The sequence below is a fragment of the Schistocerca piceifrons genome, chromosome 3 (assembly GCF_021461385.2).
Source record: "Schistocerca piceifrons isolate TAMUIC-IGC-003096 chromosome 3, iqSchPice1.1, whole genome shotgun sequence".
Lineage (NCBI taxonomy): Eukaryota > Metazoa > Arthropoda > Insecta > Orthoptera > Acrididae > Schistocerca > Schistocerca piceifrons.
The window spans coordinates 26,151,729-26,166,822 of NC_060140.1; the positions used below are offsets into that span (position 1 = coordinate 26,151,729).

Genomic DNA, 15,094 nt, shown 5'->3' on the forward strand with positions numbered 1-15,094 from the left:
ATGGATAACACTGTGATCTACGATGACATTGCATGTGTTTTTACTGTAAGCAGTCAGTTTTATCGGCTGTTATCACTTTCCCGGTCCCCAACCACTGAACTGAAAGCTACGATTGATGTTCTGTGATCATTCCATTTCGACTCCTCAGTGTCTTCACCCAGGTACGAATTAACGAATTCTTATTACAATTCATCGATAATGTAGACATTCCATTCGTATTCACGTGTTTTCATTGTTAGAGACGGGGCTGATTCTTTCCCCTCCTCTGTGGATTCTCAGAGTCACGAAGTCTTACGACAATCATGTTAGAAGTGACGATCGTTTTGATATGACGAGATACGTAGTTGTCCCCCGCACCCCGTAACCGTGTCATAGGCCTTCTTAACCTCTAGCACCAGTATGACGCTAACAGCTAACCGCCCTGTCGATGTTTACAGACAGATATCCGATGTCTACAGAAATATGACGAATGAAGCTTTAGTTCGAAAGTGGTGCATCATGCTCAGTGGTGAGCAAGAATAAGAACGTTTCGACGGGTTTTATGTTGTGACTGGCGAACTCCAATCAAGAATCGAGGAAAAAATTTAACAAGACAGAAGTTTCACTATTGAGGTGTTTTGTTGAAACTTAACAGTGATTTTATCAAGATGCTGGCGGTGATTTGGGAGATAGAAATTTGCATGCCTCATCAATTCCGCGGCTTTTGACACATGGACACAAAAAAGCAACAAATGGTAGCTGCACTAACGTTTTTGACCCGTTGCTACTGGTGACGGAACCAGGGTTTCACACCGAAGTGCAAAGACAAAACGCCTATCAATGCTATGCATCTTTCAGGAATTCCAACAAAAACAAAAACAAAAAAAGTCGAACACATTTTGAGAACCAAAAATGTTTTGGCTGCAATGTTTTGGGATCAGAAGTTCGACCTACTTGTCGACTTTTTGCCTACAGGAGAGACCATAGGGGCAGTGGCCCTGTGTGGGTTGCCTCGCCGACTGCGCCGCGTAGCGTGGTCTGATCACCAGCGGTTTCGTGCTTCTTCACCATGACGCTCGCCCGCATTCTGCTGCGTTGACAGAAGATTTGGCTCCGCAGACTAAGCGGGAAGTTTCTCAAACTTCGCCTCACAGCCCGGGTTTGTCTCGAGTGGATACCATGTCTTTTCCGAACTTTAAGTTCTTTTGGAGGAAAAACTTGCATCTACTAATGTAATAATCTACAAATCTACAATTTATAGTTTAAATACCTCTCAGAGGCTTCATCAAACAATCTTTAAGTTATATCTCTAACCGTTTCACTCACTAAAAGCGCGCGGAAAAACCAGTACTTAAATCCTTTCATGCGAGCTCTGATTTTCCTTATTTTATTACGGTGATGATATTTCTTTACGCAGATGGCCACCAACAAAATGTAGGAGAGAGTTGGTGATTGAAGTTTCATAAGAAGCTAGTGCCGCAGTTAACAACTTGTTATAATGATTAGCATCGGAATTCGCACTCATATCCCTGGCCCTCTGTTGCCTGTTTCACGATAATACAACGAACCGGAACAAAACGGTGACTGGTCCAAGAACTTAGTGCAACTGAGTATGCAGAAGACAGTGGTAAATTTGCCGAGAGCAACGACAAACGTTTAAATGTGAGTGGTGTCCATATAGAAAATAGTTAAGACACCAAAAAAATCTATTAAAAATATATGTTCTTTCCCATTTCCTTGAATAGAAATGTTTGGGAAAACAGTCCAAAAGAAAAAAAAGCGTTTTCATGCTGCAGATTAAGTTTTTTTTATTTAAGTTGTGCAACTGGAAGCGTATCACCGTAGTTGCACGGCTTCTTCAGTGAATCTTTCGAAATCTTACACGAATATTTTGTTTGCACATGCAAGTTACCGTTTGCACATGTGGTGTATAGCGTTAAAAGAGTTCACTGAAATTTTTATGATAAAATAAAAAAAAAAATGTACAGATCGGCGTCTTAATTCATCATTTGCAATTCAGATAGCTCTCTCTCATGTGGCAAACTGGTTGAAAGTTTGCTGTTTTTCCTTGTGGTCACTGTTTTCGAAATATAACATTGTAACTGCTATTTTCTGTCTCTAGAGTGTCATTCATTTCTGTTAAGTATTGCTAACTATCTCAGATTCTGCTTTCAACTTTTTTCCTTCGACTACATGTGTACTGATGTATGTTCTCTCTCTCTCTCTCTCTCTCTGTATGTGTGTTTGTGTTTGTGTGTGTGTGTGTGTGTGTGTGTGTGTGTGTGTGTGTCCGTCACTTTTCTATTTTCTATTGTATTACTTATTAATTTGAAACTTTTTTTTTCTTTTGACTGTTTATTATCATTTCTTTTCCTTATTCATTTTTCATTTATATACTTGGGAGAGAAATGGGATTTGTTAACATCTACTGGGAATAATGTCTGTTAAATAATCAGTCAGTATAAACAGTGAGTGGTTAATCATATTCACTAGATCATTCAGTAGCAATTTCTTTTCAGTCTTTGCTTTGTATACGTGATAATTCGCTTGTGAACACATAAGGTGTCTTTCATTATTTATTTTATGTCTTTTCATGTTGGCTAACTTTTCCTTGTCACAAAATTTCGTGCTCTGATATGTTCTTTGTACCGGGTGTCAAATGTTCTGCTGGTTTTCTACATATCTTCCATCAGATGTGCTACGTTGTAGTTGGCATATTCATGCTTCCTGGTAGCTGTCTTTGGCTTTTGTTATTTTTGTAATGTACTTTTGGATTCAACTCTCTGTTTTGAATGCTATGTTTATGCCTTTTCTTTTGAAACTGTTACTTGTCTTACTCGTAAGTTTGGGCTTGTACGTCATTAGGTACCATCTTGAATCATCTTTCTTGTTCTCACGTATTCTTTGTCTCGTTGTTCTATTGTTTTGTGTGCTTGTGTGTGGGTGATGTTTAGTTGTGCTGTTGTTTTTGTCTGTGTATGTGTCTAATACACTGAAGAGCCAATGAGACTGGTACACCTGTCCAATATGGTGTAGGGCCCCGTGAGCACGCAGAAGTGTTGCAACACGACGTGGCATGGACTCGACTAATGTCTCAAGTAGTTCTGGAGGGAACTGACACCATGAATGCTGCGGGGCTGTCCGTAAATCCGTAGGAGTACGAGTGGGTGGTGATCTCTTCTGAACAGCATGTTTCAAGGCATCACAGATATGGTAGGTAATACTGATATCTGAGGAGTTTGCTGGCCAGCGAATGTCTTTAAACTCAGGAGACTGGAGCCACTCTATAACAATTCTTCACGTGGGGGGTGTCGCAATGTCCAGTTGGAATTACCAATGTCCGTCGGAATGCACAATGGACATTAACTGATGCAGGTGATCAAAAAGGAAGCTTACGTACGTGTCACCTGTCAGAGTCGTATCTACACATACCAGGGGCCCCACATCACACAAACTGCACACATCCCACACCATTACAGAGCCTTCATCAGCTTGAACAATCCTTTGCTGACATGCAGGGAGCATGGATTCATGAGGTTGTCTCCATACCCGTACACGTCCATCAGCTCTATACAACTTGAAAAGAAACTTGTCCGACCAGACAACATGTTTCCAGACATCAACAGTCCAAAAAATGTCGGTGATGACGGGCCCAGGCGAGGTGTAAGGCTTTGTGTCGTGCTGGCATCAAGGCACATAAGGCCATCGGCTCCGAAAATCCAAATCGATGATGTTTCGTTGAATGGTTCGCACGCTGACACTTTTTGATGGCCCAGCATTGAAATCTGCACTTTTGTCACGGTGAACGATTCTCTCCGTTATTAGTCTCGTTCTTGCAAGATCTTTTTCCGGCCGCAGCGATGTCGGAGATTTGATGTTTCACTGAATTCCTGATATTCAGGGTACGCTGGTGAAATGGTCTTGCGGGAAAATTCACACTTCATCGCTACCTCGGAGATGCTGTGTCCCATTGATTGTGCGCCGACTGTAACACCACGTTCAAATTCACTTAAATCTTGACAACCTGCCATTATAGCAGCAGTAACCGATCTAACAATTGAGTCAGACACTTGTCTTATATGGGTAGGCTTTGCAGCCTGCAGCATCACATTCTGCCTGTTTACGTATCTTTGTATTTGAATACGCATGCCTGTACCAGTTCCTTTGGTGCTTGAGTGTATATTAACTTTATTTGTTGTTTAATTTTGTGACTATATTGCTATTGTAGCCATTCTTTGTTGCTATTTTCGTAATGATATACAGTTCTTTCTAGTAGTTTCTGTGCTAAGTGGTACTGTGTTGAGATTACGAAGCATGTACCTGAGTGCTGGTTTCTCCTGTGAGTGTGGATGATTTAAAGTCTGATGTACGGTTGGATCAGTTGTTGTTGACTTACAGCAAATTTCAGAGCTATGATGAATTTTTCCTTTCTTAATGGTTTTACCGAAGAAGTTTATTTGGTTGTTGTTTTTCTATTTCGAATCTAAGCTTTTTGTTTACTGTGTTTATATCTTTACTTTCAGAACGACCTCTTACAACCATCATGTCGCAGAAACATCTGATTTAACGGTTTATAATGACCACCCTCGATTCATCATAGATAGTTATCTCTCAACGTACCTGTGGATCTTGCAATTGCGATTGGAAGTTGTTCTTTTCTTTATGCGTCTTGTCCTCACTTGCTCTACCTTTTCACATAGTTTCTTCGTTCTATCTTATTGCTACATAAGGGATCTCTTGTGCTGTGTGTTACAGGATGCCATAGCCGGCCCTCAGGGACCAAAGGGTGACAAAGGGGACGCTGGAACTCCAGGAGCACAGGGACCGCCGGGACTCAAAGGTGAGTAGCGAGTAGCGCGTAGCGAATAGGCACTGCAGTCTGCGAGTCGCATACCTAGGACGTTGCCGACGTGTTATTTACTGTCTGCTGAAGGCATTCATTTATTTACTGTATTGAGGCACATCATTCCAGAGTCGGCTTCCTGCTGCTGATATCTACTTAGAGATGGTTGCTGGTACGGGCAGTGGCGACAGTTTTGGGGCAGTTACCAGATACAGGTCTTGATGGGACACATAGACTAGCACGTTACGTCATTCTCTTTGTCGGCCGCAATTGACAGAATGCTTAGGAACGTGGTTACGACTACCACAGTAGAAATATAATTTGATTACCAATCAAAAATAATTAGAATACATAGACTCAGAAGTCCAGAAGTAATAATAAATGGAAAGCCATGTTCAAATAACTTATTGGACTGGAACCGAGTTACTTTATCGAAAACTGCTGATATTTCGACAGCAGAACCCCTCAACATTTTCAAGCCTAAACTGCACAAAGTAAGTGTTGTGCAAGCGAATTTTGAACCCCGGTTTTCGCAGAAACTTAGTAAAGATAACACACACACACACACACACACACACACACACACACACTGTAGACACTAGTGCCGTACAGTGTGTGTGTGTTAGTGTGAGTGTGTGTGTGTGTGTGTGTGTGTGTGTGTGTGTGTGTTCGATCGTTGTCTTTACCGAGTTTCTGTGGATTTTCGAGGTTTAAAATTCGCATGCACAGCACTTATTTGCTGCAGTTTTCCTTGAAAATGTAATCGCGTTCCGACATCGAAGATTTCGTCCACACCTGGAGCGCGTTTCTTTCAGCGTGACAATCGCAGACCACACACGAGCCCTGCGACCTCTGTAACAATGCGACACTTTGGGTCCACTGCCATCGATCGTCCGCCTAGAGTACCCACTTGGCACCGTATATTTTTCATCTGTTTCGGAACTTAGAGGACACCTTCGAATACTACGTCTTAATAGCGATGAAGCGGTGAAAACAGAGTTGAGGTTGTGACTTTTTCAACAGTCAGACTCTCAACAGCGTCGGCATTAACAGTGCGAACACTCTTTGGGAGAAATGTGTCCGTAGCCAGGGTGACTGTTGGGAAATACATTAGTGGCCATTAAAATTGCTACACCACGAAGATGACGTGCTACAGACGGGAAATTTAACAGACAGGAAGAAGATGCTGTGATATGCAAATGATTAGCTTTTCAGAGCATTCACACAAGGTTGGCGCCGGTGGCGACACCTACAACGTGCTGACATGAGGAAAGTTTCCAACCGATTTCTCATACACAAACAGCAGTTGATCAGCGTTGCCTGGTGAAACGTTGTTGTGATGCCTCCTGTAAGGAGCAGAAATTCGTACCATCACATTTCCGACTTTGATAAAGGTCGCATCGTAGCCTATCGCGATTGCGGTTTATTGTATCGCGACATTGCTGCTCGCGTTGGTCGAGGTCCAATGACTGTTAGCAGAATATGGAATCAGTGGGTTCAGGAGGGTAATACGGAACGCCGTGCTGGATCCCAACGGCCTCGTATCACTAGCAGTCGAGATGACAGGCATCTTATCCGTTTGCAAGACAACAACCATCTGCAAGAACAGTTCCACGACGTTTGCAGCAGCATGGACTATTAGCTCGGAACCTGGATGCACGAATGGCAAAACGTCATTTTTTCGGATGAATCCAGGTTCTGTTCACAGCATCATGATGGTCGCATCCGTGTTTGGCGACATCGCGGTGAACACACATTGGAAGCGTGTTTTGGTCATCGCCATACTGGCGTATCACCCGGCGTTATACCATGGGGTGGCATTGGTTACACGTCTCGGTCACCTCTTGTTTGCATTGACGGCACTTTGAACAGTGGACGTTACATTTCAGATGTGCTATGATCCGTGGCTCTACCCTTCATTCGATCCCTGCGAAACCCTACATTTCAGCAGGATAATGCACGACCGCATGTTGCAGTTTCTGTGCGGGCCTTTCTGGATACAGAAAATGTTCGACTGCTAACTTGGCTACCACATTCTCCAGATCTCTCACCAATGGTGGCTGAGCGACTGGCTCGTCACAATACGCCAGTCACTGCTCTTGATGAACTGTGGTATTGTGTTGAAGCTGCATGTGCAGCTGTACCTGTACACGCCATCCAAGCTCTGTTTGACTCAATGCCCAGGCGTATCGAGGCCGTTATTACGGCCAGAGGTGGTTGTTGTTGGTACTGATGTCTCAGGATCTATGCAGCCAAATTGCGTGAAAATGTAATCACATGTCAGTTCTAGTATAATATATTTGTCTAATGAATACCCGTTTATCATCTGCATTTCTTCTTGTTGTAGCGATTTTAATGGCCAGTAGTGTAAATATGTAGATATGAAGAATAAGGAGGTTGAATGTTAATAACGCTTATTCATTTAAATGCCTTTAAGTGTTTTCACAGAAAAAGCATTCGTAGGCATTACTTTTGAGCTCGCCCTCATAAGATTTTTGTCATTATATCAATACCTTAATACTGTCGCCGTCTTTTTAGCCACTTTTGTTTCATCATCATTTACAACTGGCACATACGTGAGCCAAAAACATCATGACCAACTGCTCAGTATCGTGTTCGCTCACCTTCTGAAGGCAATATAGTACTTTCTTCGTGACACGGTTTCGAAGAGACTTTGGTAGTTTTGTGTAGATATATTCAAATGGCTCTGAGTGCTATGGAACTTAAAAACTGAGGTCATCAGTCCCCTAGAACTTAGAACTACTTAAAACTAACTTACCTAAGGACATCACACACACTCACGCCCGAGGCAGGATTCGATCCTGCGACCGTAGCGGTCGCGTGGTTCCAGACTGTAGCGCCTAGAACCGCTCGGCCACCCCGGCCGATGTGTCTAGGCACAGGCCAGGCAATTCGCGTTAACTATGAGCCACTGTTTGCGAGCTCGGAGCTGTCTTCCGATAGCGTCCGAGTTGCGCACCACATTCCTGCAGCACCACCAGATGGTGGTGATGTGTGATGGTGTGATTGGGCAGTGGTTGTAATGTTTCGGCCCATTCCTTGAAATTTATCACAATTAAAGTGATACGACTATTGATATTTATTAAAAGTTTTGCTGGCTGGCAGTGCAAACTATCTGTGAATTCAACACTGTGAATCACTAAACTTTAAAACTGATGAACTGACCATCGAAAACCTCGTTGTTCCCTTCCCTTATTATTTAATTTTCGCTTAACTGTTACACAGTGCAAACACCGTGACACTGTTTGGTGTTGCGATTGCACACTCTAACCTTCTATACCAGTAACACAACCAGTTTGTAGTTGAAACACTTCTTTATTGATTACTCATACACATGAATTCATCAGCAGTAATAATCAATCACCAACATATGCATATTAAGGCCCTATCCACAATTAGTATTTACAACATTAACCGTCACACTTGTGACAACGGCCCCTTTACGTGCCGGTAGCAAAAACGAAAATAATAGATGAAATAGGTAACCAAATGTTTAGAATGTAGGCTATCGCCTTTCTCACTCAGTTTTACACTTACTTAAAAGGTAAAATTAATTTGATGCTATCTGACCTGAAGGGTACTATTAATTGTTCTGTTTACACTTAGCATTCTACTACACTCAACGTCCGGAAGATTCTAGACTTTATGCAAGCTTAAGGCAAAACGTCAAATTTGATGAACATGTGATGGACGCGAGCAAAAGTTAATCTGTTACGATTTCACAAACACACGATGCAAAGGGTGAACTTAACATTGGGCAGTAGGAAATCTTGTGCCTAAAACAAGCCTCTCGTTGAATAGAATAGAGGAATCGCGCATTAACGGGGTCCGGACGGCCCTGAGTTCAAATCCTGAGATTTCCGTCACATTGCAAGCTCGCGTGGCGAGGTTTGCTCGCGTCGACCACTATACACCTTTCTGAAAATAGGAAAACATGAGCGGCAGACACACTGTATTATATACAAGTTACACACACACACACACACACATATATATATATATATATATATATATATATATATATATATATATATATATATATATATATATAGGGGGAGAGAGAGAGAGAGAGAAAAGCAATACCTAAATATAAACATATTACAAGTTCACTCATGAACAGAATTAAGGAGCATAGTTTCTTTTTATGAATAAAATAAAAAAATCGAGATAACCCGTGTCACTTCACAACCAATGACTTAAGGTCCACCTTACAAGATAATGTCTTTGCTAAATAGCTGACACCTTATAAATCAAACGTGCAGTACCTCATGTGACAATCAACCTTGAGATAGGTACTTGAAATTGCAATAGAAAACTAATGTCACTTCAAATACGTCGCTAATGCAATAAGCACGGCCTCTGTGGCCACAGACCAAAATACACACGGCCTCCATCCGACCATTAAACACAATGTGACCTGTATTTATCATGGCCACTTGCCTTCCATACACACAAGAAATTATTAAGAAACAACAACTACCACTGATTCGTAAAACCATAAAATCGAAATCTATAACTATATTAAGAAATGACATTCAAGTGAACGAGCTACCTTCAGCGTGCCACTAAACACCAAATCCAAACTTACAAATGCGAGGTGCTATTTCGTGGCCGTCCTAGAACATAACTCGCCTCACCACCACTGCAGTGAATGTTTTGCTGGCCACTAGCACGAGCAACTGCAACAGTCAACAGTCCTTAAGTACACAATAATATTCACTATACATAGAAGGAGGAACCCACCACGAAAGCTTGTCGATTAAATTTTTCTTCTTCATGTGAAATTCACACGCCATCCAGCCACATAGCTCTCGCCGTAATAGCAAATCCTGGTCGCCACTGGCCATTCGTGTCAATACAACTTTAATACTTTCCGGCAGCGGCCCATGTTTCTTCGTTGCTCCAGCTCAACTGGACCTCACGGCATACGGCCGTGCCACGTGATTTGGTGTCGCCAACTCCCCACAACGACAACATCACAAGCACGTCACGCCACAGACAGACTCGACTCATGCGCGGACCCACTCTCCTCGACTTGCGCACGCGCGCCACCATAAATAGCCTGCCTCAAAGACGCTAAGAGAACAACGTACAGGGACAACGATCAAAGACGGAAGTAGATATCGCCTGGCGCCAGAGACCCACCGGATCACTGTTCTTGTGTTGAAAGCCCGTCGGATTTACTATGCTACAACGAACTACTGAGATGCGTCTGGCGCAATGCGCACTCTTTTTAAAACAGAGTAAAGCATTACGGTATATTGATAATTTTTGCTTGTGGACCGTCTGACAGACAGTCCACAAGTAAAACTTATCAATATACCGTAATATTACACGCAACTGAGGAAGACAGGACTAGAAAAGTTGAAGAGTAAAGCAAACTTGGTTCCTGACAAATCTGAAGAAGAAAAAAATGATAACTGATATTCTGGCATGAACTCTGGATGCTGACAGAGACTAGGGATAAATCATAACATCAAATGTAATTAGTTTTCTGGAAAGTTCTATATCGAAAAACTATCTCTTTTTTTGTTTCACAAACATTAATATGCAAAAAAATTTTAAAAATTAAAAATACAGTTCTTGACTGAACAAACGTAACTAGTCTTTAACATCAAATGAGATATTTTCACAAATGCTACTCGTAAAAATGACATTAAATACCTTCAAATTCAAATGGAAAATTTGCACGGCTGTTTATCTTTCTTTATACTCAGGTCTCTGGATGTCTGAACAAAGAATGCACAACTAAAAGCTGCCGCAATAAAGCACAAAACTGAAATCAATTACCTTAAATTAAATCGTCTCACCAAAATCTCATCTCAAATAATTAATCAGTAAATCAACATATTCCACTTCCACAGATATACCGCTCGGCCCATGACACATCACAGTCGACTACTGTGTATCCTCACCTCGCGGTTGACTTCATATCCTGGTAGAGATGGTCGGAGCAAGCCCCCAGGCGACACAGCTTCTCTGACGACATTGCGTGCTTGTCATTTCAAAGGTACAAAGGTGCTTACACGGTCATGGCATCAAAACACACGAGAAATTCCCATGAAATTATCTACATTCCGCTATCAGTCCGTGCACGAACTCGCGAATTGTTTAAGCCTTAAGGCCCTGGATGATAAAGAGATTAGAAAAGATCTCTCTAAATTTATGGAAGAACCGACAAAATTCGTCGCAGCATGCACTGAAGCCTCTCAGACTGTATTTTTTTTTAAAAAGGATCAATGGATAAATAAGTTCTTTATGCAATTTACGCAACAAGGTTATTTGGGAATGTTCAGGGACAGAGTGTCGATAAATTCTGAAATAAAAGCCTATCTTTAGCTGTCCTCCACCGAGTTCAACATATGGAGGCAAGGGAAAAGTGAAAGTCCGCTACGGAACATACATTGTGAGAAGTATTGAACTGTATGAAATAAAATCGTCGTAACTTCTGAACAGTTTGCGGTAGGACATTCAAACTGCACGGTTCGCGGAGGGGGAATGTTGGGAAATTCTATGCACATATATGATTTGCTTTAGCAACGAAGCCCACTTTCAATTGTATGGCTTCGTTAGTAAGCAAAGGTGCGGCATTTGGGGGACTGAGAATTCGCCTTTCGCGATAGAGAAGTCTCTTCATCCTCAACGGGCGACTGTGTGAGCAATGTCCAGTCACGGAATAATCATATTGCTTGATGGCACGGTGACTATCAAAGGGTACGTGAACGTTTTGGAAGATGATTTCATCCTCATTGTGCAAAGTGACCCTGATTTCGACAAGATGTGGTCTATACAAGGAGCTCGACCCCATTTGATGTCCTGGAGGAGCACGTTGGGGACCACATTCTGGCTCTAGGTTACCCAGAGGCCACTGGAATGGGCCTCGATTGGCCGCCATATTCTCCGGTTCTGAACACAAGCGACTTCTTTTTGTGATGCTACATTAAAGAAAAGATGTACAGCAATAACTCGAACGCCATTGCTGAGCTGAAAACAGCCGTTCAGGAGGTCATCAACAGCATCGATGTTCCGATACTTCTGCGGGTCATGCAGAACTTCGCTATTCGTCTGCACCACATCATCGCCATGACGGCAGGCATATCGAACATGTCATAACAAAAATCAAAAATATCTGTAGTGACGTTTACATGTTGAATAAAGTGTGTGCACACCATAATTTGTAACTGATTTACTTTTTTTATATAGTTCGATAATTGTCACCCTGTACAAGAAGCAGGCAGGCGGGAAATCAATGAGTGCAGTGCACAACGGACAGATTGTGTGGGGTTTAGTCAAGGTAGAACAATAGACGGTCAAGTGTTCAAAGAGCAGTGCCATGTACTGTATGTGCCTTTACTCGAAAATAATGTAAAAATGTCCAGTGTTTGATATAATATTCCCGCCAGTCTTAAAAATGGCCATATATTCGATGCTGCGGGAAACTTATATCTGCCAACAATGCATTAAACTGACAGCATCAGTGCATCGATACGACGAACATGTGTTGCAAAGATTCACAAGCTTACTAACGCCCCCCCCCCCGCCCCCCCGATGAACCATGGACCTTGCCGTTGGTGGGGAGGCTTGCGTGCCTCAGCGATACAGATAGCCGTACCGTAGGTGCAACCACAACGGAGGGGTATCTGTTGAGAGGCCAGACAAACGTATGGTTCCTGAAGAGGGGCAGCAGCCTTTGCAGTAGCTGCAAGGGCAACAGTCTGGATGATTGACTGATCTGGCCTTGTAACAATAACCAAAACGGCCTTGCTGTGCTGGTACTGCGAACGGCTGAAAGCAAGGGGAAAATGCAGCCGTAATTTTTCCCGAGGGCATGCAGCTTTACTGTGTGGTTAAATGATGATGGCGTCCTCTTGGGTAAAATATTCCGGATCTAAAATAGTCCCCCATTCGGACCTCCGGGCGGGGACTACTCAGGAGGACGTTGTTATCAGGAGAAAGCAGACTGGCAATCTACGGATCGGAGCGTGGAGTGTCAGATCCCTTAATCGGGCAGGTAGGTTACAAAATTTAAAAAGGTAAATGGATACGTTTAAGTTAGATATAGTGGGAATTAGTGAAGTTCGGTAGCAGGAGGAACAAGACTTCTGGTCAGGTGAATACAGGATTATAAATACAAAATCAAATAGGGGTAATGCAGGAGTAGGTTTAATAATGAATAGGAAAATAGGAATGCGGGTAAGCTACTACAAACAGCCTAGTGAATGCATTATTGTGGCCAAGATAGATACGAAGCCCATGCCTACCACAGTTGTAGAAGTTTATATGCCAACTATCTCCGCAGATGACGAAGAGATTGAAAATGTATGATGAGATAAAAGAAATTATTCAGATAGTGAAGGGAGACGAAAATTTAATAGTCATGGGTGAATGGAATTCGGTAGTAGGAAAAGGGAGAGAAGGAAACGTCGTAGGTGAATATGGATTGGGGGGAAGAAACGGAAGACGATGCCACCTGGTATAATTTTGCACAGAGCATAACTTAATCATAGCTAACACTTGGTTCAGGAATGATAAAAGAAGGTTGTATACATGGAAGAAACCTGCAGATACTGACAGGTTCAAACGGTTCAAATGGCTCTGAGCACTATGGGTCTTAACAGCTGTGGTCATCAGTCCCCTAGAACTTAGAACTACTGAAACCTAACTAACCTAAGGACATCATACACATCCATGCTCGAGGCAGGATTCGAACCTGCGACCGTAGCAGTCGCGCGGTTCCGGACTGCGCGCCTAGAACTGCGAGACCACCGCGGCCGGCCTTACTGACAGGTTTCAGATAGATTATATAATGGTAAGACAGAGATTCAGGAACCAGATTTTAAATTGAAAGACTTTTCCAGGGGCAGATGTGGACTCCGACCACATTCTATTGGTTATGAACTATAGACTAAAACTGAAGAAACTTCAAAAAGGTGGGTATTTGAGGAGATGGGACCTGGGTAAACTGAAAAAAACCAGATGTTGTAGAGAGCTACAGGGAGAGCATTAGGGAATGATAGACGAGAATGAGGGAAAGAAATACACTAGAAGTAGAATGGGTAGCTTTGAGAGACGAAATAGTGAAGATAGCAGAGGATCAAGTAGGTAAAAAGATGAGGGATAATTGAAATCCTTGGGTAACAGAAGACATATTGAAATTAATTGATGAAAGGAGAAAATATAAAAATACAATAAATGATGCAGGCAAAAGTGAATACAAACGTCTCAGAAATGAGATGGACAGGAAGTGAAAAATGTCTAAGCAGGGATGGATAGAGGACAAATGTACGGATGTAGAGGCTTTTCTCACTAGGGGTAAGATAGATACTGCCTACAAGAAAATTAGAGTCCTTTGGAGAAATGAGAACCACCTGCATGATTATCAAGAGCTCAGATGGAAACCCAGTTCTAAGCAAAGAAGGGAAAGGAGAAAGCTGGAAGGAGTATATGGAGGCTCTATACAAAGTCGATGTTCTTAAGGACAATATTATAGAAATGGAAGAGAATGTAGATGAAAATGAAATAGGAGATATGATACTGCTTGAAGTGTTTGACAGAGCACTGAAAGAACTAAGTCGAAACGAGGCCCCGGGAGTAGACAACATTCCATTAGAACTACTGACAGCCTTGGGCGGCCAGGTCTAACAAAACTCTACCATCTGGTGAGGAAGATGTATGAGACAGGCGAAATACCCTCAGACTTCAAGAAGAATATAATAATTCCAATCCCAAAGAAAGCAGGTGTTGACAGATGTGAAAATTATAGAACTATCAGTTTAATAAGTACAGCTGCAAAATACTAACGCGAATTCTTTACAAACGAATGGAAAAACTGGTAGAAGCCTACCTCGGGGAAGACCTCCCTTTAAAACTCTGAAGGTGGCAGAGGCTATTTACAATTTTTACAGAAACCAGATGGCAGTTATAAGAGTCGAGGGACATGAAGGGGAAGCAGTGGTTGGGAAGGGAGTGAGACAGGGTTGTAGCCTCTCTCCAATGTTATTCAATCTGTATATTGACCAAGCAGTAAAGGAAACGAATGAAAAATTTGGAGTAGGAATTAAAATCAACAGAGAAGAAATAAAAACTTTAGTGTTCGCCGATGACATTGTAATTCTGTAAGAGACAGGAAATGATCTGGAAGAGCAGCTGAACGGAATGGACATGGTCTTGAAAGGGGAATATAAGATGAACATCAACAAAAGCAAAACGAGAATAATGGAATGTAGGCAAATTAAATCGGGTGATGCTGCG

The 15,094-nt window shown here is 42.3% G+C and overlaps 1 protein-coding gene across 1 annotated transcript in view; it reads left to right on the plus strand.

Annotated features, from left to right (window-relative positions):
* LOC124788368 (collagen alpha-1(I) chain-like) overlaps window positions 1-15,094 on the plus strand; it is a 305,934-nt gene that overhangs the window by 219,812 nt on the left and 71,028 nt on the right. The window contains exon 8 of the mRNA XM_047255632.1: window positions 4,735-4,819. Within this exon, the coding sequence (XP_047111588.1) occupies window positions 4,735-4,819 (85 nt within the window). The remainder of the gene's footprint in view (window positions 1-4,734; window positions 4,820-15,094) is intronic.